At 35.3% G+C, this 27,911-nt stretch overlaps 3 protein-coding genes and 1 long non-coding RNA gene across 6 annotated transcripts; 2 read left to right on the top strand and 2 right to left on the bottom strand.

The window, feature by feature from the left end:
• The first annotated feature begins 1,436 nt into the window (after positions 1–1,436).
• Positions 1,437–4,678, top strand: LOC110721909 (ureide permease 2-like). Its single transcript, XM_021901146.1, has 7 exons — positions 1,437–1,999; positions 2,349–2,636; positions 2,717–2,855; positions 2,937–3,111; positions 3,199–3,325; positions 3,498–3,872; positions 3,967–4,678. The coding sequence occupies exons 2-7, from the start codon at positions 2,586–2,588 to the stop codon at positions 4,117–4,119; spliced, it is 1,020 nt and encodes a 339-aa protein (XP_021756838.1). The 5' UTR covers positions 1,437–1,999; positions 2,349–2,585; the 3' UTR covers positions 4,120–4,678.
• A 291-nt stretch (positions 4,679–4,969) lies between these two features.
• Positions 4,970–6,980, top strand: LOC110721883 (ureide permease 1-like). 3 transcript variants are annotated; one of them, XM_021901110.1, is made up of 6 exons: positions 4,970–5,206; positions 5,364–5,500; positions 5,594–5,766; positions 5,846–5,976; positions 6,229–6,603; positions 6,728–6,980. In XM_021901110.1, the coding sequence occupies exons 1-6, from the start codon at positions 4,970–4,972 to the stop codon at positions 6,878–6,880; spliced, it is 1,206 nt and encodes a 401-aa protein (XP_021756802.1). In that variant the 3' UTR covers positions 6,881–6,980. The 3 variants fall into 3 exon arrangements, with proteins under 3 accessions (XP_021756802.1, XP_021756810.1, XP_021756818.1); XM_021901118.1 differs by having other exon boundaries at positions 5,594–5,770; positions 5,868–5,976; XM_021901126.1 differs by having other exon boundaries at positions 5,594–5,770; positions 5,868–5,976; positions 6,229–6,605; positions 6,714–6,898.
• Positions 6,981–9,069: 2,089 nt separating this feature from the next.
• Positions 9,070–11,980, bottom strand: LOC110721903. The gene is made up of 2 exons (XR_002511474.1): positions 11,667–11,980; positions 9,070–10,974 (listed from the first exon to the last, which is right to left on the bottom strand). It is a non-coding gene; the product is annotated as an uncharacterized LOC110721903 (long non-coding RNA).
• Positions 11,981–17,617: 5,637 nt separating this feature from the next.
• On the bottom strand, positions 17,618–19,720 carry LOC110696353 (tRNA-specific adenosine deaminase 1-like). The gene is made up of 6 exons (XM_021873667.1): positions 19,636–19,720; positions 19,081–19,194; positions 18,397–18,566; positions 18,246–18,322; positions 18,044–18,163; positions 17,618–17,726 (listed from the first exon to the last, which is right to left on the bottom strand). The coding sequence occupies exons 1-6, from the start codon at positions 19,643–19,645 to the stop codon at positions 17,618–17,620; spliced, it is 600 nt and encodes a 199-aa protein (XP_021729359.1). The 5' UTR covers positions 19,646–19,720.
• Positions 19,721–27,911: the final 8,191 nt, after the last annotated feature.

Genomic DNA, 27,911 nt, shown 5'->3' with positions numbered 1-27,911 from the left:
TCGGGATCTTGGCGCGGCAGGGGTAGGTTTGGGTGACAGAGGCAACTTGGGTCGGGAATTTTGCGGCGACATGGAGGGGAGGAGCTAGGGGGATTCGGGTTGTGGCTGGGTGGATTCGGGCCGTTGCTGTGAGAGAAGAGAGAGAAAAGTGGTGGTGGTGGCGGCGGCGGCGGCGAGGCTGGTGAGAGAAAAGTTGGTGATAATGGTGGTGGATGTGGTTGTGAGGGAGGAGAGAGATTGGGATGGGTTTAGATAATTGATTAATTAATTTTGATTAATATGTTGATAACATATAATCTTAATCATTTAATATATGTTAGTAAAGTTAACTTAGGGTACATTGGTAATTTATGTAAAAAAAATTACTAAAAGAAGAAAGTTTTAGTTTGTTGCAGATAATGTGTAACATCCGTTTTTGGAAAATGTTGCACATAATGCGTAACGGAGGAAGTAAAATTTTTGGTATAAAAAACAATTTCGTGATTTTTTTTTGTTTGTTGTAAAAGTAAAAAAAAAGCCCTTTTGAAAATAGATGAAACACTTTTACTCTACTAATTTGTCTTGATTGCTCAAAAAATTTAAGCTGAGAGCCATCTAGTTACAAGTAAATATTTTGTAAAAAAAAAAAAAGTAATTTAAATTTGAGTTGCTATTGGTGAAAAAAAAAAAGGATGATGATAAGGTGGTTTTACAAAAATGTTTCTTAACTTTATAATTGAGAAGCATCTTGAGGACTTCTTAAATTGACTAATCATATACTGTAAACGTAGATGAAAGGTAAATAGAATTCTACCTTTCAAAAGATTCCATAGTCATTGCACTAGAAAAAACAAAAATGATTCCATAGTCAACACATCCCAAGATTCTGTAAGCATAATTGAACAAGTGCATCTTGTAATTTAAAAAATTAAAATAATTTTATCGGTACATTTGTCAATTACGCCTTTGATCATTTATATTACAAATTCAGACCAATAACATAACACTCCGTCTGTCGTCTGTCTTTAAATATTCTTACTTTAGACATGGAAGTAACAATTTTATATCTTTAACACTATGCAAACTTTCATTTTCACTAAATCTTAACATTTACTATTTGCATAAAGTAAAGAATAATGTTGAGTGTGTGGTTGGTTGTAACATAAAGGTAATAATACGGATTTGTTAGAGATGAAATAAAGGGAAAATGTTCAAAACTTTTAGAAATACACACACACACACAAAAAAAAAAAAAAAAAAAAAAAAAAAAAAAAAAAGAAAGTGTTAAAAGTATTCAGAAATGAAAATGAGTAATATTTCAAAAAAAAAAAAATCAAAAAATGAGTAATATAATAACATGCATGTGGTAAGGGAAAAAAAAATTAATTTCTTCTATTTTTTTTAATTGACCTAATTTGACTTTTAAACTATTCATATTTGTAACTTTGACTTTCTTTTGTGATTTATACATTTGGAAAAAAAAAATCATAGTCTAATAAAATCTTGTTTAGTTGTCTTAATAAATCTTATCATATTATTTAATTGTTATAATATTTACTTATAGAGAGTGAGAGATAGCTCAAGTGGTTAGAGCTAATGCATCCCCATTCCAAGACATATTGGGATTGATGCTCATCTGTAAACACCAAAAAAAAAATTATATTTTATTCCAAAGAATTGGAGATATTAATGATTAACTTTATATATTGCCAAGTGTGATAAATGAAACACGTCAAGGAAAAAAAAAAAGAAAATAATAATATTACTGTTTGTAAGTAATGCAAAAGTTCTTTCAAAAAAAAAAAAGTAATGCAAAAGTTATGGAGAAAAAATCTTGTCAAAAATAAATAAATAAATAAATAAATAAAAAACTTCAATATTAATGACGAATTACAAATATCACTCAACCTACCCACTATTATGTGCTCATAACATGGAGTAGTAACTAGTAAGAAACCAATAAACTATTCATTTGAACTTCTTTTTGCTCCATTGTCAACATATCATATCGGAGTATTTGGTAAGCTTACTTCCTAAATGAAGTGCTTATATTCCATGTTAAGTTTTACTAACAAAAAAAATTATACAATAATCTCAAGTTTGTTTATTTAATTACTACATGTGTTTTTGTTACAAAATTTCCTGTATATTTACCCTCTTGTTAGGCCTAGGAAATTAGAATTATACCATGCTTTTACAAAAAATAAATAAATATGACAGCATTCAAGAGTGTGTGTTTAAAGTATTATTGTTCATGTATAAAGATTGAATATAGTAATTGGTTTTGCATGAATTTAAAATCTTAATGAAAGAGCTTTCTATTTAATTCTGTATGATCATTTTTTTTTTTTTTGTAATGTGATGATCAGGAGTAAAGGAACAAAGTTCAGTCATATTTGATCAGAAAATAATATTAAGAAATGTATGTGGTGGAAAGCAAAGGAGGAGCAATAGCATGTATGCTCTTATCATTGCTGTTCCTAGGGACATGACCTGCTGTGTTAGCCTTCCTCGAAAGGCGAGGCAGGCTTCCTCAACATACTTATCTCGATTACTCCATTACCAATCTCTTGGCTGCTGTGATCATTGCCCTTACTCTTGGTCAGATGGGGGATGCCAAGCCTGGCATGCCTAATTTCCTCACCCAACTTCATCAGGTTGATCCTATTTTATAATCTATTCCGATTTTTTAGAACTAGTAGTCATTTATGGACTTCTAAAGTGTTCGTTGTTGCAGGACAATTGGCCTTGTGTGTTATTTGCAATGGTGGGTGGAGTAGTCCTGTCTATCGGAAATTTATCTACACAATATGCTTGGGCATTAGTCGGGTTATCAGTAGTAGAGGTGGTCGGTTCTAGCATTACTGTCGTAATTGGTATGTTTTTCTTCTTTTTACAATGATACAAGACTTTTTTCTTAGAGGCTCACTATGATGGTGTGCTTTCGATTGTTACAGGCACCACACTAAACTACTTTCTCGATGACAAGATTAACAAGGCTGACAATCTTTTCCCGGGTGTTGCATGTTTCCTGATTGCTGTCATTTTGGGTTCACTTGTTCATTCATCCAATGCCTCTGATAACAAGAAAAAGCTGAGTTATTTGTCAAGTGGTTTCGAAGACAAGGCAGGGTATGATTCACTTCTGTTCTTATTCTGTTTTTGGTATTCAGAATTATATGAAACAGCTTAGTTTTTAAACTGAGACATTTTTATCAGCAAAATTGCTTTTGACAGTAATAAGGGTGCTTCAGTGGATCCTGAAAAGGGAAGACAAACTAAGGAAGTGGCACAGTTCGGAACAGCAGAGTACCTCATAGAACTTGAGAATAAGAGATCCATAAAGGTATTTTGAGTGGCTTGATACACTCGATTAGCATATACTATATCGATATTAGATTAGATTATGTGTAACAGTTAGTATCACACTTCCTAAAAGCCTTCTTTCAGGGCTTGTGTTATATTGGATACATCAGTTATCTATCATATTTGAACTCAATTACATCATGTATTTGTAGGTGCTTGATAAGGGCATTTGGCTTGGACTCACTATAACTTTCTTTTCGGGGATCTGCTTCTCTATGTTCTCTCCAGCATTCAATCTAGCAACAAATGACCAGTTCCATCTCCTACAGAAAGGGATCCCTCATTTGATGGTTTACACTGCTTTCTTCTACTTCTCGGCCTGTTGTTTCGTGGTTGCCATAGTTCTGAACATCATATTCCTGTACTATCCTATATTGAACTTGCCCAAGTCATCGTTTAAGGCGTACCTAGCAGACTCGGAAGGAAGGGGTTGGGCCTTACTTGCAGGGTTTCTCTGTGGTTTTGGGAATGGCCTTCAGTTCATGGGAGGTCAGGCTGCTGGTTATGCTGCAGCTGATGCAGTTCAGGTATGTCAGATCTCATCCACAGCGCGTAAAAATCCTTGATTAATTCTGAATACATGAAATTAACTTAAATAAATTTTTGTATGGTAATTATCAGGCACTTCCTCTGGTTAGCACCTTTTGGGCCATACTGCTATTCGGCGAGTACAGAAAATCTTCAAGAAGAACATATGTATTACTAGTTAGCATGCTGCTGATGTTCATTGTAGCCGTTGGTATCCTGATGGCGTCTTCAGGACATAGGAAATGATTAAGCGTCAAATAAATTTGGATATTAGGCATTTTATACACAGAAGTGCAGATTATGTTGAACACCAACTGTAACATTCTGATAAATAAAAAGGTTACTTATTTTCTATTTGGCTCCTCCCCTGCCCTAAGAACTACAGCTGCTTCTGCACCTTTTTTTTTTTTTTGTTCTTTTTTGTTGTTTTTCATTATGAGTGTAAGAGATTAAAACATGTTGGTTGAAAGTTTGACTACTAATTGTTGACACCCAAAAAGACAGGAATATGTTATCTCTCTCACACGAGAGCCTGTTGGGCTTGAAGTGTGGATGTATAATAGGCCTCCTTATAATTGTGTTGAGCCCGAAAAGATAACCACATTGGACATGCCTATTCATCATACTAGTAATCAAAGTCTAAGTAATTTGTAGGATTACCTTAATTTGGAGTCAAGGAAATTTAACGGTAGGTATTCTATCATACCTTTTTTTTTTAAAAAAAAAAAAAAAAAAAAAAAAATCTTTTATGCATCCTTCTTATGTCCTTGACTATCAAGTAATCCTATAACGAATCAAAAACCTAATTAACATCAACATAGCCGAAGTCCAACATCTTATGTCACACTACTATATAGTTGTATTACATCAAGTATATAAAAAAATATCACTATTTCGTTAGGAATTACAGAAACAGCTTAAATTTTTAAAAGTCAGAAACTTTAATATTTGGGAAGTAATTTTTCTCATCAAATTTCAGTTAAAAGTAAATTCTGGTAAACATTCTTCTTAATACTTGTATATATTTGTATATATTTTGACCAAGAAGAAAATACAAATAGAGTATAATTTGTGTATAAGTGAGTTAAATAGAAAGATGCTTGTAGTAGAGAGCAAAGAAGGAGCAATAGTATGTATGTTAATAGCCTTGTTGTTCTTGGGGACATGGACAGCTATTTTAGCCTTACTCGAAAGGCGTGGCCGTCTTCCTCAACATAGTTATCTTGATTACTCCATTGCCAATCTTTTAGCTGCTGTGATCATTGCTCTTACTCTTGGTCAGATTGGTGATGCTAAGCCTGGCATGCCTAATTTCTTCACACAACTTTCTCAGGTCACCTCTTCTCTTTCTTTATATTATTGTTTAAACAAGAGAATTTTCTTTAATGTATGAATATTATTGGTGTAATACTATGTGTAATAGTTCAACAATTAACAATCTTTTGGTAATGTTTAATTGTGTTGATACATAGTAAGGGTGATTGTTGCAGGATAACTGGCCGTGTGTGTTATTCGCAATGGCGGGTGGAGTAGTCCTCAGTATCGGAAATCTATCCACGCAATATGCTTGGGCATTAGTAGGGTTATCAGTGGTAGAGGTGGTAGTTTGTAGCATTACTGTTGTAATATGTATTTTCCTTTTGCTATGAAAAATCTTTCATTGGACAAGTTGAGGCTGTTTGTAATTAGATGCTTACTATGGTTTGCAATCTTTCTTCACAGGAACCTCATTGAACTATTTCCTTGATGATAAAATTAACAAGGCTGCAGTTCTTTTTCCCGGTGTAGCGGGTTTTCTGATTGCTGTTATTTTAGGCTCATTTGTTCACTCATCTAATGCCTCTGATAACAAAAAGAAACTGAGGCATCTGTCAACTGGTTTTGAATACAAAGCAGAGTAATTTTTACTTCTTTTCTTAGAAGAATTATAAAATGGATTGAAAATGGTGGTTTTGTCTTCTAATGCAATTCTGTAACAAAATCAACTTTGACAGTTACAAGGGTGCTTCAATGGATCCCGAAAAGGGGAAAGAATCTAAGGTAGAGGCACAATTTGGGACTGCAGAATTCCTCGTCGAACTAGAGAATAAGAGATCCATAAAGGTATTCTACTTCAACAACTGCAACAAATTTTTAGGAATGACCTATAATATTTCCTATGGTAGTACAAAATCATATAATATGTTACATCACAGTAGTTACAACTCCTACTTACTAGTACAATTTGATATCTATACTTCGTATATATGATTTGAGATTGTGAAACTGTTAGTACCATCATGATTTAAACTCTGCCTTCATGTAGTGCTTATGTAAGATACATTAGTTAATCAATAATCTTTTAATAATTTGTAGGTTTTTGATAGAAGCATATGGCTTGGACTTGCTATAACTTTCTTTTCCGGAGTGTGCATCTCTCTATTCTCTCCAGCATTGAATATAGCAACAAATGACCAGTTCCATCTCCTAAAGAAAAGAGTTCCCCATTTGGTGGTTTACACTGCTTTCTTCTACTTCACGGTCTCTAGTTTCGTGGTTTCTGTTGTTCTTAACATCATATTCCTATACCACCCTATCTTAAAATTGCCAAAGTCATCGTTTAAGGCCTACCTGAAAGACTCAAAAGGAAGGGGTTGGGCTTTACTTGCAGGGCTTCTCTGTGGTTTTGGGAATGGCCTTCAGTTCATGGGAGGTCAGGCTGCTGGTTATGCTGCAGCTGATTCTGTTGAGGTATGTCAAATTTCAATCACTGCCCTTACAAATATAACAAGTCATTTTATTCATTTTTTTTTCCTGTTCCAATTCAATTATTTTACTGATGCACTTGTATAAATTTTTGGATGGTATTTATCAGGCACTTCCTCTGGTGAGCACCTTTTGGGCTATACTATTCTTCGGCGAGTACAGAAATTCTTCAAGAAAAACATATACATTGCTAGTTAGCATGCTGTTGATGTTTGTTGTGGCTGTTGGTGTCCTCATGGCATCTTCGGGACATAGGAAATAATATAGCTTCGGAATATTGTACAAGTACATGTATATATAATTTTGCGATGCACGATTCTAGTAAATATTTTTATTAATTTAAGATTTTTTTATACGAAGATCATTCATTAAATTTTTGGATAAAATTCTTAATATAGATAATTTTTTTAAAAAAAATTTTAACACTAAAGTTTTCTTTTGTAGGCTTATTTATTTTAAGTGGCGCTTGAATTTAAAATTCCAAACCTTATTATTGGTTAAAATTAGTCCTTTGCAAATGCGTTTTTTTATATAATCGTTCTCTTTCAAACTGTTAGTCTCATCTAGAATCTTCTAACTATTAAAAAAATTAGGGGATTTCTAAATTTCTCTCTATATATAAGAAAAACATAGTTATATGAGATTTAGTTTTATTTATTTAAATATCTAATTTTTATAATATTTGCTAGGGAGAGATTAAAGATATTTGTGATCAAAGATTTACATCCACATATATGTAAAAAAGATAATTATTAGTTTTTTATATAATTTAAATTTTAATTGTTCACTATTCGTTGTTTTTACCTACGTGGCAAAATTCTTAAATCTTATTCGTCACTTTTACTTAGATGGCGAGTGAATTTTTAATTCTAAAATAAATTATTAATCGAATATTTTATTGGTCAAAATAATACCTTGTCTTATGTGGCGCGGCGAATGCTCTCGAAAAATGCCTACTTTATTTATTTATATATATATATATATATATATATATATATATATATATATATATATATATATATATATATATATATATATATATATATATATATTAGATTAGATTAGATTAGATTAGGCCAGGCCTTCTGAATGCAGTTATGCAGTACTGATTTCTGTTAAGCACTGTATGAAACATTTTAAGTGTCAATTCATAAGTTTACACTTGATAATTAAGGTTAATATATATATATATATATATATATATATATATATATATATATATATATATATATATATATATATATATATATATATATATATATATATGAAATCTTACATCAGATCCAAAAATAATGCATAGCCTTTATTATTAAAATTAATTCTTTGATTTATCAAACTTAAAAACTTTTTTGTGTGGGAATAATTGGATAACAAACTTGATTAATTAAAATTGATTTTGTCACTTGCTTCTAAGGACGAGAGAGACAAAATTAATTCTTCAAAGTTGCAACTATATGTCTTAAAAATAAAAAACCAACACTATTAGATTTGTTTTGAAAACTACATCTATTAACTATTACTAAAACAAGTCATGCTAATATTATGCACATTATTTTTCGAATAAAGAATTTTCACCTTTTTAATAAATAATAATAAAATATTTCAACCAATAATCAAGCTACTTATGAATAATTAATCTACAATAGTTCATCAAGTTTTTTTAATAGTTCAATTAGACAATAAAGTAGTTTTGTGCTCGGACAATGTCTCCAGGTGATGATTAAAATTAGAATAAACTTTAAACCCAAAGTTATAATTCATAAGTCGTAACACAAATCGACAATATAAACACTAATTCATATTCTCTCTGACATTTTTTTTTTTTTTGAAACACTCTCTGCCATATAATCAATTGTATGAGTTGAAAGAATGGATCTAGATGGATTTGAACCACCAACCCCCCAAACATAATTTGGGCGCTCTTTCCACTTAGAGCTTATAGATCATGATTCACCTTACATAACATGAATTTTTAACCGAGGCCAGGGCTGCGGGGCATCATGCTTTTTTCTCATAACAAGACTATCCTGTAGCTCAAAAAAAAAAAAAAAAAAAAAAAAAAAAAAAAAAAAAAAAAAAGGCTCACAGCGCAGCTCAACACACAAAAATAGCCGAAAAGTCTTACTTGCACGCTGTCATTTGTTTCAAGCCCTCATCCTCTCCTACCATCCGATCCATATCCAATAATTTACTAAGCTGAACACTCTGTGAGACTGACACACTGAATAGGCAAAAGGAAAGACAAAGATCAAATAACCACACAACAAACAAACTGATTGCGATGAGCATAATCTTCTATTCCCAGGAAGTGTAACACAAATGAACTTCAAATTTAATAATTATTCAACTAATAAACCAAAAAAAGGGACAAATTTTAAGCAATTTATAATCTATTAATCATATTATAAAAAATTGAATAAATAAAGGCAGGGAAAACATATCTTAGAGAAATAGTTAACAATCAATCAAGAAATATTATTAACAGGTGCACATCTCACTTTGACAACAGCAACTCAGCATTGAATCGTTGAAGTTGTGATTTTCACAAAACATATCAAGCATCAACAATCAACACTTCAACTATTCTTGATTCCTTTGGCATTGAAAACATATTCAGTTTACATTCAACTGTGAACAAGTACTGTAATCATAAATATCAAAGCTTTCTAACGAGCATATTTGACAGTGCCTCATTGCTAGGCTAACCATCCATGCAAAACTAACAAGCGGCGACAGTTGTAGGCGTGCAGATGGGATCCGATCCTCAAAATCAGAACAGCAACTTGGCCACATATCGTTAGAGTATCAACAGTCTGGCACCTAAAATGAATAAAACTTGTAGAGGAAATTCTAAATACAAAAGTGTACAAGGAGAATGACACAATTTCTATTACATCAATAATTAAACACTTGCAAGACTCACCACTATTGTTCTCGGTTCAAAGTAATGTAAAATGCAAAACAAAAGCAACAAAGAGCAGAATTTTAATTTATAATATAAAATAAAATAAATAAAATTACTCATTGGTAATAAATTGTTTGAATAAAATTGAGCATCAAGTTGCCTGAACAGAATGTATAATAGATAAATTTAGAATCTACTTCAAGGATTACAGACTTACAGTGGCATGAAGCTGTGAAACTAAATACTTACATGGTTGGGAGATTGCCAAACAACCCCAAACAATATGGTTTTCAAAAAATTATAATCTGTATGGGGTAACTACACACATATTGACATATGAGGATTGGTGCAGCGTACACATATACGATTGTGCAGTACATATAAACAAGGATGACCTATCTGTGCAATTGGCAAGTAGTATTCACATTTACAATACCCTCTACAAATTGCGTGTCAGTTGCTTAATCAGAGTAGCTTATGCAAGAACATGGTTGCCTATCCTTTGGATAAATATGGGAACTGAATGTAGCTTTCCACATGAGAATGTTCATGGAAGTTATGTTCATGGAAGTTATGGAGTAAGTTTGTATGGGTAACTTAATGAAGAGACGTTCTACATGCTCGACATTCTGAAAATAAATTAAGTTCTAAATAAGCAGAATTTCCCAAAATATACTCTGTACAAGACAATTGTAGGAGGCCTTGAAGCCCTAATATGCAAAATTTCAAAGAGTAAGGTTCTGTGCATGCAAACAATTTCGAAGACACCAATTGTAAGACGCCTTGATGTGAATAATGACACCACCTTCACCTTTGCAGATTGCATTGCAATTTAGTCGTACTAACTACTAAGTAGTGAAAGAGGGAAATTAGAAAGGATTTTGATAAATATACCTTGGCAAATTTGGATCTTGGCCATATGTTGTCCAACGCAATCATTTGATTGTGGATTTGATCAATGCGACAATAGCGATGGAGTTGATGATTCAAGCGCAACGGGTGCAGGGAAAGGGAGACAAATAAAGAAAAACAGAAACAACACACGCACACACCGTTGGGAGAGCCGGGAAAAACCCCGTGCCATCTCCCAACAAAACCACAAAAACGATCTTTTATTGACATTGTGACCTGCCAAGCAAGCGCACCCAACATGGCAAAGGTCGACTAACAAGGAAAACACTCCAAATTCACAACAAGGAAAACACTCCATTCTCCCCAACACACTAACCCTAATAATGCCACTATCTGTCTATCTCATCCACATATAATAAACTCACCAATAACACAGTACATATTATATGAACACACCATAAAATTGGGAGAGCCAAACAGCAGCGCAGCCATCATCTTCTATGGCCCTATCAGCTCGCTGAATCGCGCAGAACATCCGACGATCAAGCAAGACCAAACCACTAGTCGTCTAGTCCAAATATCAGAGCACTGCAAGAGTCCTGGTTCCAACCAGCAATATAATAAAAATCAAGCGACTGTAAGATTTTCAATCAAACTAGAAATCAACACGCTCAAGCTAAACACATAAATTCGTCTAACCAAACAAGCAAAGATGAATCAAGCTTCTTGAATCGCATGAAATCATTTACATACATGATCTTTAAATTTCAATTTCAAAATTTAATATTCATCACATACTAATAGAGAATCAATAGAACGAAAACAATAACCAATTTCAAGTTTTCCAACAATAAAGAGAGATACATGCAGCAATCAAATTCTTGAAATAGTAGCGATATAATCCAAACAGACAAAATAGCCTAAATTCACAGAGATATATTCATATCCAAACAGAAAAATTAACCTAAATATTCGTAAATTTCAATTAAATTAAACAAAAGAAATATAACGGGAAAGTCATACGATTAAGCAATTGTGCAATAAAAATTTAATAATCTGGAAAATTCAGCGATCTTATTCTAAATAGACATGCTTGAACAACAACAATCAAACAGAAAAATCGATTCAAATAAAGGCAGAGACAACTTATTCGAATCAGATTCAAATCTACAACGCCAAACGATCATAAAATTCTACCAAAATCAAGAGAAAAGTCCGATAATTTCAAGAAATCATAATTTCTGCAAATTAATTATAATTAAATAGATAAGATCAGGTAATAAATTAATACCTCCGAAATCAATCAAATCTGCAAAAAGTGAAGAAATAATCGGGAATAGACGCGAACCAAATAAACCATCGAAGAATTAATCAATGAATTTGAAGAACGATTTATTGATTAATTTGAAGCACGATTAACTGAATAATTTGAAGAAAGAAAATTTGTTTCGAGAAATCTGATCGAGGAGAAGAATACATGGTTAAGAGGAGAGAGAAAAGGAATCAGAAATTTATAAAAGTGTCAGATATATATAGTGGATCAAGAAAAGTAATGGACGGTTAAGATTGCATGGTTAATAGATGATCGGACGGTTGTGCCTTCAGTTAATTGCGTAAAAATTCTTGGTATTACGGAGTATAAGTTTGGCGGAAAAAAGGGGCTATTAATAGGGTGGATAGAGTTTGGCGGTTAAATTAGGCCACGTCATTAGGGTGCGAATAATATCAGCTGGTAGGTAAATACAATTTATATTCTTTATTTAAAATTGAAATACTACGTAATAATAGTAACTAGATTAATCCCTTTAAATAGATTTTATTTGTTTAAATAGTTGTCAATATTCTTTATTCAAAATGGTTTAAGGCCTATTCATATTTACTGAACTGAGCTGAAGTGAACTGATTAGAGCTGAACTGAACTGAACTGATTGGAGCTAAATTGAATTGAAAAATTAAAATGCATAAAACTGAACTGAACTGAACTGAACTGATTAGAGCTGAACTGAACTGAACTAAACTGATTGGAGCTGAAGTGAACTGAACTGAAAATAAGTAAATATGAACAGGCCCTTAATCATAATCCTATTTATTAATTTTGAAAGACATATTGTAATGGTTTAATTTCATAACATAGGAGAAAAAAATTAGAGTAAAAAATGATGATGTCACTACAAAAAAAAAATCAATATAGCATCAACCAAAATTTGTTGCTATTCACCAAAAATCCGTTGCCAACTCTATTTAGCAACGGGTTGGAAACAAAAATTTGTTGTTGCTACAAGGCTTGTTGCCGTGGGATTTTGGATACCGGTTGCAAAGCAATTTTGTTGTAATATTGCATCAATTTAAATATAGTTTCCATGATTGTTGCTGTTTTTGGTGCATTCGTTGTCAACAGATTACCATTGGTCGTTGCTAAAATTAGCAACAAATTATTAATGTTAGTTCCTAAAATAGCAACAAATTGTTAATGTTGGTTCCTAAAAATAGCAACAAATTATTAAAGTTGGTTCATAAAAATAGCAACAAATCATAAATATTGGTTGCTATCAACACTACGAGACAAAAACCCAATCCCCAATAGCAATTCGGTTCAACCCGATCTCGGCCTTTACTAATCTTAAATCTCACTCAAGTTAGGTCAACTCGACTCGACTTTGCATGTAAGACTCTTTGAATCCCCAGTCTCAAGAATCGCATTTGGTAGGAGTCGAACTTGTGACCTCAAAGTCACATGGTGAATCTCTTACCAACTATACCAAATACTATTTGTTTACTTCTATGCATATAATTTATAATAAGTTAATGAAATATTAGAGACAAAATTGAAAAATTTTGTCTCTAAATTAGGGACAAAAATCAAAAATCCGTCTCTAAATTAAAGACAAAATTGAAATCCGTCTCTATTTGATGTCATTATAGCAACAAATAATTTTACACATTATAGCAAAAAGTGGCCTACATATAAATTAACAACAATATGTAGCACAACTCATTTCCAATGACAACGAATAAAATAATACGTTATCAATTAGCAACAATAATTTAGAAGACTTGTTTCTAATGGAAACAATTCAAAAATTCATTGCCTTTGTTTGTTTCCAAATCAATACAAATAATTATTTGTTGTCATAGTTTGTTACTATTTGGCAACAAGAGAAAAATATGATGCCATCTAGTAACAACTAGTAAGACAATTTGTTTTAAAAAGCAACAAATAAAAAACATGTAGCCATTGTTTATTAAAAAACTAAAGCATAAAATGTCGCTTTTAATTAGGCAATGAAAAAATTTAGATTTGTTGCTATTTAGCAACGTTTTAAAAATTTGTTGCCAAACTTAGTTGCTAAAAAGATTTTATTTTCTAGTGTGTCAAAAATAGCTTTGGCGGGAAAAAATTTCATAAGAAATTGACAAGTGTTCTCTAGTGATGTCAGCGTGTTTTGTTTTAGTAATAGTTAATAGATTAGACCTGTCAATAGGTCAGGTTTGGGTCATATTTTGGGTTGTTTGGATCGTTTTGTTCGAGCTGTTTAGATAATTACAAATTATGATAAACGGGTCAATTTCAAGTCATTTGGGTCGGGTCAGGTCGACCAAATTGGATTCTCTCTTACTTCCTCCGTCCCCAAAACTTCAACCCTTTTGGCCTAATTTAAGTCCCAAGATGATCGACTCGTTGGCATTAAAATACCCACCAATTTACAACAATATTTGTGCAAAATTAACTTTCCCATATAAAATTTTGCCTTTTCATGTTTAATACTTTATCTCTCTATTTTTTTACAAACCCCATGTAAATTTATCTTTTCAATATGTTTTTATTTCTTTTTATTTAAGTTTCTTAATAACCGCGAAATCAATCCAAAAGAGTCAAAGTTTTGGAGACGGATGGAGTAGTAATAATTCGAATTCGGGTTAGGAATTGACAGGTGTAATAGTAATTGAAATATAAAATTTTAGGAAAAATAGAAACTAAAAATCCAACCTTTGCGCAGTCTGACAATAAAAAACCAACCTGTCATTAATCTTATAAAAATCCAACCTTTATACTCCACCTTCTTTGACAGGTCTATCACCTGTTGATGACCGATTTTTGTAAGTTATATGTCACATGTCAGCTACTAATAGGTGTTTGGGGGTAAAAATACCCCCTATATATGTGGACCAATTCCACCTCGACACGTGTCCGCAAGTTCAGCGCTCAATTAGCCAATTAGAGCATGACACATGTCACTCAATGATAGAAGGGTGAAAATGGGCTCTAAGCCCACAACCTTAGAAACCGTAAAACGGTGGGAAGCCAATCTACTTAGGTTAAATAACCTAAGAGGCACATATCCCAATGCTCTATAAATACTGATCATTACATCAGTTTCAGGGGCGAATTCTCTCTCTAAGGGCAATGTCCCCCACATTTACTCTCCCTTTTCTCTACTTTCTCTCTCTAAAATAAATTATTTCGGTCACTGACTTGATCGTTGGAGGAGGACCTCCGGCCCCCCCGGGGTCCGTTGTTTTGCAGGTGATCGGGCCGTTCGAGTGTTGCATTGCAGATCTGTCTCCTGAGGGACGTACACACCCTCCATTCGGGTACGTACAAAAAACCCCAAAACATTTGGCGCCGTCTGTGGGGAGACACATCTGTAATGGCACAACGGTTGTGGATCACCGAATCAAGAGGGGAGCCTCCTTAGGGAGGCAGCAGGCGTCATGAGGCCGGATGTCAAGTACAGCAGGCGTCATGCGGCTAAATGTTGAGAGTCAGGCGGCCAAAAAGGCCTGTCAGACTAAGTCATGCCTATTTGATGGTTAAATGGCAATGTCGTTTAATCTAAATTTTATTAGGAGAGAGACGGCTAAATTGGCCAACTCTACTACTTTAATCCGACTCATTTAATGAGCCGGTCGCATGCTCAGGCCACCCAGCCGGATCATACAGCCGGCCTTAATGCTATCTTTGATTGATAGTTTGATACTATCACTAGTAGAAAAAACGCATTAGGCAGCGGTTCAAACCCGGTCTAAGGCACCGGTTTGAACCGCTGCCTATTTGAGGGGTGCCACAAACCCCCTATTTGGCACCGGTTCAAAACCGGTGCCATAGGGTTTAATAGGCACCGGTTAACCGGTGCCATAGGGTAGAATAGGCACCGGTTAACCGGTGCCTAATACTGCTCTCCCGCCATTTTTTTTTTTGGGTGGTGGATAGTTGCCTTTTGTATAATTTTTTTTTTTTCGTTTTTTTTTTTCAATCGTGCAATAATATTTTTTAAAAAAAAAACCTGCAATAATAATACCCTGTAATTCCAGCAATTATATTAAATATAATAATTAATAATTTTATTATTATAATAACTAATAATAATATTATTAATTATTATATACAAAAATAATATTAGATACAAGAATTCAATTATATATATATATAGATATAAATATTCCCAAACACAATACAAAAAAAAAAAAGTTGCTTACATATACAAATAATAGTAAGTACACATATATAATGAATAATAAGTTATATATAGTTCAAAAGTTAACATAAATAATTTACAATTACAATGCATGCCATTTACATGTTGAAGGTGATGAAAGACGCCAACATGTCACGAACTTCATTAAGCTCCTTGATTGTCAACGGACCATCCTTTTGGACCTTGCAAAACTTGAAATACAAAAACATTATTTTAAAAATAATTAATTAGGCAAAAAATATGTATTTTATCAAATATTACCTATACGACTTCTATATAGCCCATTTACTACATTAATTATCAAATGAACTATTTCTTTCTCATAACATTTCAATATTGGATAGTTGTATGTGTGTAAGCCCTAAAATTGTATAGGAGAGCATTTTATTAAGGTTTATGACGGTTTTTACCCAAAATGGCCCGAATATGGCCTATATGACCTTACTTTGCCCATTTCCTACATTTCTTATTAAATGAACTTTATTTATCTCATTACATGTCAATATTATCTAGTTATAGGTGTATAAGGAAAGAAATCACATTAAAAGAGCATATTAACACAAAATGGCCCTAATATGGCCCATATGACTTCTATTCAACCCATTTTCTACCTTTCTTGTGAAATAGCCTTTTTGTTTCTCATAAAATGTCATTGTTGGATAATATTAGGTGTCTAAGGCTAGAAATCACATCAATATAGCATTTCAAGAAGTTTAACAACGCATTTTACTCAACATGGCCCAAATAGGGCTTATATGACTTCTATGTAGCCCATTTTCTACATTACTTATCAAATGAACTATTTCTTTCTCATAACATGTCAATGTTGGATATTTGTATGTGTGTAAGCCCTAAAATTGTATAGGAGAGCATTTTATTAAGGTTTACGACGCTTTTTACTCAAAATGGCCCGAATATGGCCTATATGACCTTACTTTGCCCATTTCCTACATTTCTTATTAAATGAACTTTATTTATCTCATAACATGTCAATATTATCTAGTTATATGTGTATAAGGAAAGAAATCACATCAAAAGAGCATATTAACACAAAATGGCCCTAACATGGCCCATATGACTTCTATTCAGCCCATTTTCTACCTTTCTTGTGAAATAGCTTTTTTGTTTCTCATAACATGCCATTGTTGGGTAATATTAAGTGTCTAAGGCGTGAAATCACATCAATATAGCATTTCAAGAAGTTTTAGGACTTACCTCATCAAGCTGTTGAGTGTCCGTACAATGAGTCACAATGTCAAGCATGAATCTCATCACATACAAAGCACAATCAAGTCCATTCTCTTGTTGTGCGCACTAGCATATGACAAACAAATCACATCAGTGAAACATGCAAAGGAAATTAGCAAATATTTACTACCATAGAACAAGTTTGATCAACTTAATATTCAATGCTGGTATTCAATCTCTTCTACATCACTACTCTACAAGACTCTCTATGACATTCATACAATCTCATCTCATCAATGCCAAATCCACACTACCATACACATATCAAACACAGAAGCCCTTGGGAGATTTTAGCATTGTACAAAACAAAATCATTATCAGCTCAATATCATGACATCTTAGGGTCTCATGGAGTAATTCAAAATCCCTGGCCCATAAATGGACCTCTTATTAAGGTTGGCTCAGGTTGTATTATAAGAAGCCTCTGTCTCCTAGAGTTAATTCACCTTTATATGCAAGGATGATATACTTTCTAAGGGGAAGGGCACTTCCAAAAAATCACTTCAGTGAAGGGGGATCAAAGCCAATGCCATGTTACCTTAAGTTCTCTATATGACATCGTTTTGTTTTTCCAATCATCCAAAGAATTGCACCTCGATGACAAAAAACATTCCAACAATCTCCTCCTGCAATATACACAGTAATGAATATAAGACATGAGATAGAGAGTGACACCTGAGTACCTGACACTATTTATAACTATAACACACAAATATTATCAACACTACCACCATAACCTAACAAAGTTCAAGCCTCTAAGGAAATCAAGTTGTCCAGATGTAAGCAAAGTCATTTTAAACATTTTTAGTACATGACTTACCAGAATTTAATAATTTTACAAATATTTATAAAAAATTCAGCCAAGTGATAATTATCCTTAAGAAACATTACCATGAACAAAAAAAGTTGAGCAAACAAATATATTGCAGCAATTAAAAGTTACTTGCACAAGGATGACTCCGTGGATGGAAATAATGCTCCCTTTGAAGAGGTTCCTTGCTTTCTTCCAGTTGTCCCAAGGATAACCTCATGTAATTCATGTTTATTCCAGCATATGGAGTACCTGCACAGCACCGTGGCTTGAATTTTGCAACTCAAAGTCACATATCCACCACCGGGAAATGAACAACCAAATGAAGACTCACCCACACGTTAAAGTCGCCTGAGCAGAACCAAGATGCTGAAATTCCTTAGGTGGGACAGGAGCTTCAAAAAATAAAGGCTGCAAAATCAAGAGGCCACCTTTATGATGAGTCGAAGTGCATACTGCATTGACATTTAACACACTATGCATACCTCATTAATTAGAAAAGGATCAACTAACATATTTGATATAGGTGTTAGCCTATCATACAATGCCCTCCTCAAGTTTTCCTTCAGAGAAAGGGTTTGAGAACTACTGCATGATTGCCCAATAGTGACTGAAGAAATATAAACAGGTTGGAGCAGGTAGGAAAGCATTGCACCTGATACGAAAGTAAAGTAGACATCTCGTTATCAAAGACATACCATAGATCTATGTGTAACAGACTAACAGTTAAATAAATGATGTTTCTATTCGTAAACAGACTTGTAATTTTTTTTATTTTTTTCCTCATATTCAGATACCAATGTTGCGTTTCTGATTGCCTTGTAGCTTTCTACATTCTTTGTTCTTTATCCCAACAAATCATGACCGAAACAGTTAACTCCAATCTTGACTAATCTTTGCTGCTTTTTTTTTTCTTCTATGCATTCTATAGCTTCCTTTTGTTATGTGTGGAGTTTCTAGCATTTTCCATGGATAGGATGAATAAATTTAAAAGATCTAAACCTATTTTTTTTAAGTTTTTCATTGACAATAGAAAGATCAAATTACCAAACTTCTTCACAAACAGAGCTGACACACAAGAAATCACATCAAAATTGAGGTCTGTTTGCTCAAGGCTTTATTTTAAAAGATCATAATCCTTAACACACATGGAACCCTCCATGACTAACCTTGTATTCCAACAACATTCCAGCGTGCTATTTTGTCAGAACAGCTAACAGAAGAAGTCGTGGCACCACGGCCAGGCTTTCTTTGAACTAAGCCAGTAATTGTTGGACAGTCACCTGCAAAAAAAAAAAAAAAAAAAAAGTCACCAAGAACAATTTTCAATATTTAGAGACTAACACATGATGAAAATCCATAGACAAGGGATATGCATTACTTTTTTCTAACACAATCTGACATATATGTAATGCACCATAGATCTTAACTAATGATGATTATTTCGTAATCTTTAATTATAACATGAGGAGCTAGCAATGCCTTCCCCCATTTATAAGGTTTCAGGCATCATCTCATAAAGTCCATACAATAAATCAACAAAATTTCTTCTACTCAATAAACTTCTACTGATTTCATGTTCAATCAAAAGCACAATACGCTGTATGGAAACATCTGTTTAATGTAGAAGCCGCAACAGACAAGATGCATCTAGTAAAATAATGTATCATGATATAATGTAACCAAGTCATATAACTGCAGAGGTAGAGAAGATGAAAGAATACATTCAACCATTCTTCTTCAATAAAGCTTCGGAAGTTTTTTCTCCGGGAGGATGAAACACATTTGTTGATGATGTTGGGACCTCTTCTCCAAAGGAAATATTTCTCAACGATTGTGGAAAACTAAGTGAAGCATCCCACCTATAAAAATAACAACTAGATTTGAAATCTGAAACCCTAAATCTAACAAAAATCAATAATCAAACAAATTACTACCAAAATCGGCACAGGGATTAGCAATTCAAAGCGAGACTGTAATGTTCATAGATTCAGATCCAGAAATTACCGGCTTAACTATTGTTAACATCAACGGTACCGAGCTACCAAGCAACCTTCAGCAAGAATTCAGAAACATTGGAGGTCCAAGTAACGTCGGCGTGGAGGGGGTTGAGCTGAGGGGAGAAAGAGATGGCAGGGGAGAAGAGAATGGCAGGGGAGAAAGAGAAGGCCAGGGGTGGCGGCGGTGATGGTGGCCAGCGACTGTTGCGGCGGTGAGGTGAGGGGTTTCGTAGGTGAGGTGAGGGGTTTAGAGAATGGAACAGTGAAGAAGATAATTTTGAATAGCGAAAATGAAAAGAAAGAGAAAGAGAAGGAAGAATAAGGAAGAAAGAAGACGCGGTTTTTTTTTCAAATGAGGCACCGGTTCAAACCGGTGCCTTTTACATTTTTGGCACCGGTTTGAATTGAACCGGTGCCTTTTCCCTTTGTTTAAAATCCTGCCCAATTTTGGGCCGGTTTTTGGCACCGGTTTGGGCTGAACCGGTGCCATATGGGGGGTGCCAAATGCAATTTTTCTACTAGTGTATCAACATCACACCAATTGTATTATTATATACATAATATTATACAAATTGTTTTTTCAAGAATAAACTCTTGGAATTAGTGGGGGACATGCGGCCAAACTTAAGCATCAATTCTCCATGAATGATGGTAATGCCGCATGTACAAGTATTATTTTATTCCTCTTCCATTTGCAACGGAATTCATATTCATATATGAAGAGCCGCATGCATATGGCATTTGTGGGAAAGAACGAGAGCCGCTCATTCATGCAAAGTGGAGCTTCATCTCCATATAGCAAAGATGGTGATCAGGTGGTATTCATTACCGGCCTTTGCACCGATCAATCAAACGGCAGCCGACAACTTTATCAAAAGTATCAACTTCATCAATGGTGGCAGCCGGTCACCGTCATCAATTATGCGGCTGCTCTATTCAAAGCTGGCTGCCATGGTTACCTTATTCAACCTCAAAGCCGGCTGCTTGGTTGTTTGTTTGATTAATAGAAGCTGCAGCTGAATGAAATAGGCTAAGCGCTTGGTTATTTATTCTCAAACAGCCTACTCTTCCCATTTGTTATTGTTCATATTTATGACAAAGATTTGGAAGAGCAATATCTTATTTACAAGGCTATGCATGCGGCATTAATATCCATGTAAGCCGCATGTAATAGCATGAATTAATGTTACAGCCGGCCTTGGTAATCAACAATCTGGTATTACTTTATTCATCCTCCATTTGCTACAAGCTGGTATTAGGATGGATGATGGGAAAGCCGCATGTACAAGCTGGTAATATTTTATTCATCTTCCATCTACTATACACGCGGCAATTGTGTAAAATAAGCTAAGCGGCAAAAGGGGTGTGGCAAAAATGTCATCTTACTATTCTCAATTGAAGCACACAGTCGGCATGTCCACAATCAATGGTGGCAGCCGGTCACCATCATGTTGACATACAAACGGAAAATCAAGCCAATTATCATCATCAAATGTATCAGTCGGATACCACAATCAATGGTGGCAGCCGGTCACCATCATCAATGATGTCAGCCGGCAACGATGCCCGGATGACCATGTATTTCGCAAGCTAGCTCACCTTGGGGGAGCAGCCGCACCTACCAGTCGTAGGGGCTGCTGTCTGCCTCTATTAAGCCTGGTTGTGGGGCTGCTTTGTGCCTCAACTAACTCCAGCTGAAGAGGCTGCTATATTCAGCAATTAAGCCGGCTGTAGGGGCGGTTTTCAGCCTTAACAAAGCCGGCTGCCATGGTTGTGTTTTTCCACCTCAATACCGGTTGTAATGGCTGTTTTGTTCCAAACGAGAAAGCATGAGTCAAACGGCCCAAGCTGACTCCAATACAAGCGGCGAGTATGCCGACTCGTATCATAGAAGCCGGTTACCATTATCAATGGTGTCAGCCGGGTTGCGCTTGATAGTAAGAGCTAGTAAGAGCTCAATTGAAAGTTAGTTCAAGCGGCAACCGTATGCAGGCGGCATGGGAATCCTTGATCGTCAATTAAGTGCGGCTGTATCACCCCTTAATCAGCTTTATTGCGTGAAGTTAGCTGGGTTTCATGCAAAATTACAATCATTATTATGATAAAAAAAAATAGTGAGTGGGTTAAATTAGCCAACTACACTTATATAATCTATTAGTAAGCCGGCCATGTGTCAAGTGGCATCAAGTTGGCACCTGATCAATGAGGCAACCGGCATTTGATGATCTTTTGTTCAAATAACATAAGTTGTGTTTGTGTAATCTGAGAAGAGTAAGTTTGTTTCCTTAAGCTTAGTCACTCGGCCTCCTATGATATGGCCGCCTATATGAAATAAAGACTCTAGAATGCTGTCGCATATTCATCCAAACGGTTGAGTACCAAGCTCCTCCCAGTCGGGAAATGATAATGTTGAAAGCAACAATGGAGATCGACTCTTTGGGAGTATAATGGTCAGGCGGCATAAGTGTCGAGCACCCTTCGCATTTGGTTAAGCTCGGCAGCCGGCCTTCCAAGGTTCTTCAAGGGCTAAGCTACCCAATTACATGGGTTAAGCATCAAGCATTGAATATTTGAGGTAACAATTGACTTACTCTCCTCTAAATAATGTTGATGCATTAAAATAAACTAAGTTAAAAACTTAGTAGCTACTAAATTAACGTCCAAGTGACGTGAGGCCAATGGCCGGATAATAAACTAAGTTTGAAGCTTAGTAGCTAAACTAACGTCCAAGTGACGTGAGGTCAATGGCCGGATAATAAACTAAGTTTGAAACTTAGTAGCGATTTCAACGTCTGAGTGACATGCGGCCAATGGCCAGATAACTAAACTAGGCACAAAACCGCTTAGTGGCTATACAGCCGGTCTCAACCTAGACCAGAGGCCAATGGCCGGATGGTTGCTTTTTTCATAAAATCGTCTGTCCCAACATGGACAATGGCGTCCGACGACACCCCTTCGGGTGCAATCGTCGCAGAGAGCAGTCTGCTTGCTTGCTCTACGTACCTATGCAGACGGCAAAGATTGAACGACCAAATTGGTCAACTCATAGCCGTCCGACCAGAACAGTCTAAAGAACGACTAAGTTTTCGGAACACCGGATGTCCAAAAGACATTAGCCGGTGATCGACCAAAGTTCTAACCTAGATTACCTTCCGAAATTATAAAAGTCCTCCCAATGGGGTAGAAAGACATTGAAAGTATAATTGGATTACAAACACCCCAGGCGGCCATTTGCCTCCTGCCTATGAATAGTCAGGCGGCCATTTGCATCCTGCCCTGTGAAGAGTCAGGCGGCCATTTGCCTCCTTCCCTATGAATAGTCAGGAGGCCATTTCCCTCCTGCCCCCCAGGCGGCCATTTGCCTCCTGCCCTATGAATAGTCAGGCGGCCATTTGCCTCCTGCCCTATGAAGAGTCAGGCGGCCATTTGCCTCCTGCCCTGTGAATAGTCAGGAGGCCATTTGCCTCTTTCCCTCAGGCGGCATTTGCCTCCTTCCCTATGAAGAGTCAGGCGGCCATTTGCCTCATGCCCTATGAATAGTCAGGCGGCCATTTGCCTCCTGCCCTATGAAGAGTCAGGCGGCCATTTGCCTCATGCCCTGTGAATAGTCAGGCGGCCATTTGCCTCCTGCCCCCAGGCGACATTTTCCTCCTGCACTGTGAAGAGTTATGCGGCCATTTGCCTCCTGCCCCTAGGCGACCATTTGCCTCCTGCCCTGTGAATAGTCAGGCGGCCATTTGCCTTCTGCCCCCAGGCGACCATTTGCCTCCTGCCCCCCAGGCAGCCATTCGTCTCCTGCCTTATGGGATGTCAAACGTCTCAAAAATATTCTAAGTCTCTTAAAGGTCATATGACCACCATAGTGGGGCTAAAAGAAATAAAAGTCGTCATCTGTCTAGTTCAGGCGGCAATCATTATTATGATTGATTAACTTAGAAAATATCATACCATTTAAGGTATCAGATTTTCCAAGTTAATCAAATCCCTCTTTTATTGAACTAGACATATGCCGCCCATAGAGCTTTTGAACAAGCGGAAAATAAAGCCTTGATTTCGAAAAGAGAAATTCCTCTTGAAAGAGAAATTACCCCTTCCAAGGGGCTAATGTTTGGGGGTAAAAATACCCCTATATATGTGGATGCCACCTCGACACGTGTCCGAAAGCTCAGCGCTCAATTAGCCAATTAGAGCATGACACGTGTCACTCAATGATAGAAGGGTGAAAATGGGCTCTAAGCCCACAACCCTAGAAACCGTAAAACGGTGGGAAGCCAATCTACTTAGGTTAAATAACCTAAGAGGCACATATCCCAATGCTCTATAAATACTGATCATTACATCAGTTTCAGGGGCGAATTCTCTCTCCAAGGGAAATGTCCCCCACATTTACTCTCCCTTCTCTCTACTTTCTCTCTCTAAAATACATTATTTCGGTCACTGACTTGATCGTTGGAGGCGGACCTCCGCCCCCCCCCCCCCCGGGTCCGTTGTTTTGCAGGTGATCGGGTCGTTCGAGTGTTGCATTGCAGATCTGTCTCCCGAGGGACGTACACACCCTCCATTCGGGTACGTACAAAAAACCCCAAAACAATAGGTCAATTGTTTTTTAGATTATTTAAAAAATTAAAACAAAAATACAAAACAAAAAAATTCAAAACCCCTTTTCCACCACCACCACCTTCCCCTGCCACCACTCCCACCTCCCCCTGACACCACTCCCTCTCCCCCTCCCTCCTCTGCGTGCAACCTCCCCTCCCTCCCCGGCATGCAACTCCCCTTCCCTTGCGCTCAACGCTAGCCACACATCTCACCCACCGTCAAATCCCCAAACCCCGGAAAACCTCCCTACCTGAAACCAAGCCCTTACCAAATCCCAATCGACGGCGACCCTAAACTGACCCCAAACGCAAGCCTTGACCTCCACGAACCCAGCTGCCTACCCCAACTTCCACCATTATCATACCCCAATCGGCGGCGACCCTAAATCGACCCCAGACCCTTTCCCAGACCGACTCTTTCTCCACCTCGACCACTGCCTGAAACCCGTAAGGCTGCGTGATTTGAAACAGGGAGGTTTTTAGGGGGCTACGTCGTTTGGGAGGACCTTGTGAGACTACGTGGGACTGCTTGTGGTTGGGCGTTGGTTTGAGAGGAGAGAGGGTGGAGGAGGAGGAGGAAGTGGATTTCGGTTTTGGGTTTGGGTAGGGTGGGGTAAGTGGTGGCAGAGGTGGTGGTGTAAAGAGGAGCGAGAAGGAAAGTGAGAATTTTTTTTTTTTTAAAAAAAAAAAAAAAAAATTAACCTTAAAGGTCAAATGGACCTGTCAAAGAAGATGGAGTATAAAGTTTGGATTTTTATGAGATTAATGAAAGATTGAATTTTTATTGTCTGACCGCTCAAAGGTTGGATTTTTCTTTTTCATTTTTCCAAAATGTTATGGAAAAATGTAAATTTATGGTCATAATATTAAATACTCGTAAATAATAAGTTTTCTAGGCAAATTAATAGAAATTTTATACGGGACAAAGTGGCTATATACTTCCTAAAAAAAAGTGACTAAATTGATATGATAATACTGAAGAGCGAGGCAACAGTTAGTGGTTCCGAGAACCAAAGAGTCTGTTAGCAATTTCAGTTGTAAAAACAGATTACTCTGTATTAGCTTTGGAAATAATAGACTTTACCTAATTGTGAAAATGAATGAGAAGGGTGCAATGAGAGTGTAATGGTGGTTATATGTTGGTTTTTTGTCTGAAGTTTTAAATTTGGGGTTTTAGAAATGAAATTAAATTGGTGTGTTGAACTCAATGAAGGAAATGATGATAGGTTGAAAGAAATATATCAGTTAAAGGATTAAATCGAGAGAAAAAAAGAAAAAAAAAATAGGAGGGAAGTTAGTTAGGTGGGCCCACATACGGAAAATCCACCGCATTTTTGAAATGGGTGGTAATCTGAGCATTTATTTAATTTAAGGGGTGGTAATTTAAAATAAAAAATTAAACAGGTGTTTAGTTCGAAAATGGTTACATTTTTCGGTGGTAATTTAAAAAAAAATCCTAATATTAAATAAATATTACTCCCTACGTCCCCGAAAGAACGACTCATTTGGGTTGATTTCGCGGGTATTAAGAAAGTTAAATAAAAAGAAATAAAAGTATATTGGAAAGATAAATTTACATGGGCTTTGTAAAAAAGTAGAAAGAGAAAATAATAAAAGTACATATAGAAACAAAATTTTATATGGAGAAGCTAATTTTGCACAAATATTATTTCAAATTGGTGGGGATTTTAATGCAAATGGGTCATTCTTTTTGGGACTAAAATTAGGCCAAATGAGTCGTTCTTTCGGGGACGGAGGGAGTAAGTTTTCTAGGCAAATCAATAGAAATTTTATCCTATATAAAGTGAGAGGAGGTTTTGGGTGATAAATTTCACTTTTCCAAAATAAAAATAAAACTACCATCTAGAAAAATAAATAAACAAATAAATAATTACGGAGTAAATAAATAAATACGGAGTAAATAAATAAATAGAGAATCAAGCTTGATATATTTATATTCACATGCACGAATTTTTGTTCATTTCTTAGCTTGTATGGATAAAGTGACTTATTTTTTTTTTTAAGAAAGTATAAAGTGACTATATACTTTCTTAAGTAAAAAAAAAAAATAAGAAAAAAAATTGACTTGTTGATATTATGATACTCTGTATGATAATACTGAAGAACCAGGCAACAATTAGTGGTTCCGAGAACCAAAGTAAAAACAGATTACTCTGTATTAGCTTTGGAAATCATAGACTAAATTACCTAATTAATTACTCCGTAGCCTATTACAAAATAATGAGTGGGAGTAGATAGTCCATTAGACTTCTTAGCCGCCTATTTATATAACTACTCGTACTTCATAGTTCATTCCCCTCTTACACTACAAGCAGAAAACTTTTAAATTAAAAAAAAAATCTTAAGAGAGAAAAAATGGTGTCCACTACTATGAAAGTGATATCTTTTATTGTGATGTTGCTTGAATTGTTAGGTCCATATGGGAGAACCATGAAGGCACCCGGCTAACTCGGGAAGAAGATATTCAGGGACGATTTTGAGAAGGATCCTGCTACCTATTTTCGTAATCTCCGAAAGAAATAATATTAATTAGGCCTTGGTTGTTTACGACTTCGTTTTATTTTCTTAGCTTCGTTTATGTTTAATTACTACTCTATTTTCCTTCCTTTGTTGGAGAAGTTTAATTATCATCTATGTTGGAAATTGGAAGTGTGCAAATGGGGAGATAGTGGATACTGGATAGACTGACTACTAATGCATGTCAACTTAAGTAGATTCATTCGGGGATTTCTTAATAAAACTCTTTAAATAAGTTATTTAAATTTATTTAGAATTGATTTAAATCAATTGAATTGAAATAATAATGGACCAAATTGTAAACATTAACATATTTTAGCTGAATTAATAATAATGTCTTAATCCTTAAACATTCCAAACATACTCTATGTTTGTAAAATCGGCCTTGTTTATACATCGACAAATTATGAAACTACTTAACTAGCTTTAGCTTGGTTTAAATGAAGAATATTTCGATGAAGCTTAAATACATGTACACTGTCTAGCTTGAGCTTGATTGGTTTGTATGAAAAAATTTATTTATTTATTTAATTTTTTTTTTTTTTGAAAAAAAGAAAAATTTTGAATTTAAGCCGATGAGCTTAATTGTATTGGTGCAAAACAAAATTTTCACATACAATGAAAATAATAATTGGCTTCTATTTCAAAAAAAAAAAAATAATACTCCCTCCGTCCCCGAATGATGGTCACTATTTCCATTTTTGGACACCCAAAATGTTAGTCATATTTCACAATTTTAGGTTCCATATAATAACACAAAATGACCTATATACCCTTATTTTTTTTTGCTGTATTATATATGCTTCCCAAAATACCCTCATATTTGTCTTTGTACTTGTGCTTTAATTGAATGAGTTGTCTCCC

Source organism: Chenopodium quinoa, unplaced genomic scaffold (genome assembly GCF_001683475.1).
Source record: "Chenopodium quinoa cultivar QQ74 unplaced genomic scaffold, ASM168347v1, whole genome shotgun sequence".
NCBI classification, from domain to species: Eukaryota; Viridiplantae; Streptophyta; class Magnoliopsida; order Caryophyllales; family Amaranthaceae; genus Chenopodium; species Chenopodium quinoa.
This window is presented reverse-complemented; position numbering and strand designations above follow the sequence as displayed.

Coding starts and splice junctions, on each gene's coding strand:
- LOC110721909 (XM_021901146.1), top strand. CDS start 2,586: ATGGGGGATGCCAAGCCTGGCATGCCTAATTTCCTCACCCAACTTCAT. Junction 3,326..3,497: donor AGAATAAGAGATCCATAAAG/GTATTTTGAGTG, acceptor ATGTATTTGTAG/GTGCTTGATAAGGGCATTTG. Junction 3,873..3,966: donor CTGCAGCTGATGCAGTTCAG/GTATGTCAGATC, acceptor GGTAATTATCAG/GCACTTCCTCTGGTTAGCAC.
- LOC110721883 (XM_021901110.1), top strand. CDS start 4,970: ATGCTTGTAGTAGAGAGCAAAGAAGGAGCAATAGTATGTATGTTAATA. Junction 5,767..5,845: donor AACTGGTTTTGAATACAAAG/CAGAGTAATTTT, acceptor TAATGCAATTCT/GTAACAAAATCAACTTTGAC. Junction 5,977..6,228: donor AGAATAAGAGATCCATAAAG/GTATTCTACTTC, acceptor AATAATTTGTAG/GTTTTTGATAGAAGCATATG.
- LOC110696353 (XM_021873667.1), bottom strand. Junction 18,567..19,080: donor GAATGTTGTTGGAATACAAG/GTTAGTCATGGA, acceptor CTTTCGTATCAG/GTGCAATGCTTTCCTACCTG. Junction 18,164..18,245: donor CAGGCGACTTTAACGTGTGG/GTGAGTCTTCAT, acceptor GGTGCTGTGCAG/GTACTCCATATGCTGGAATA.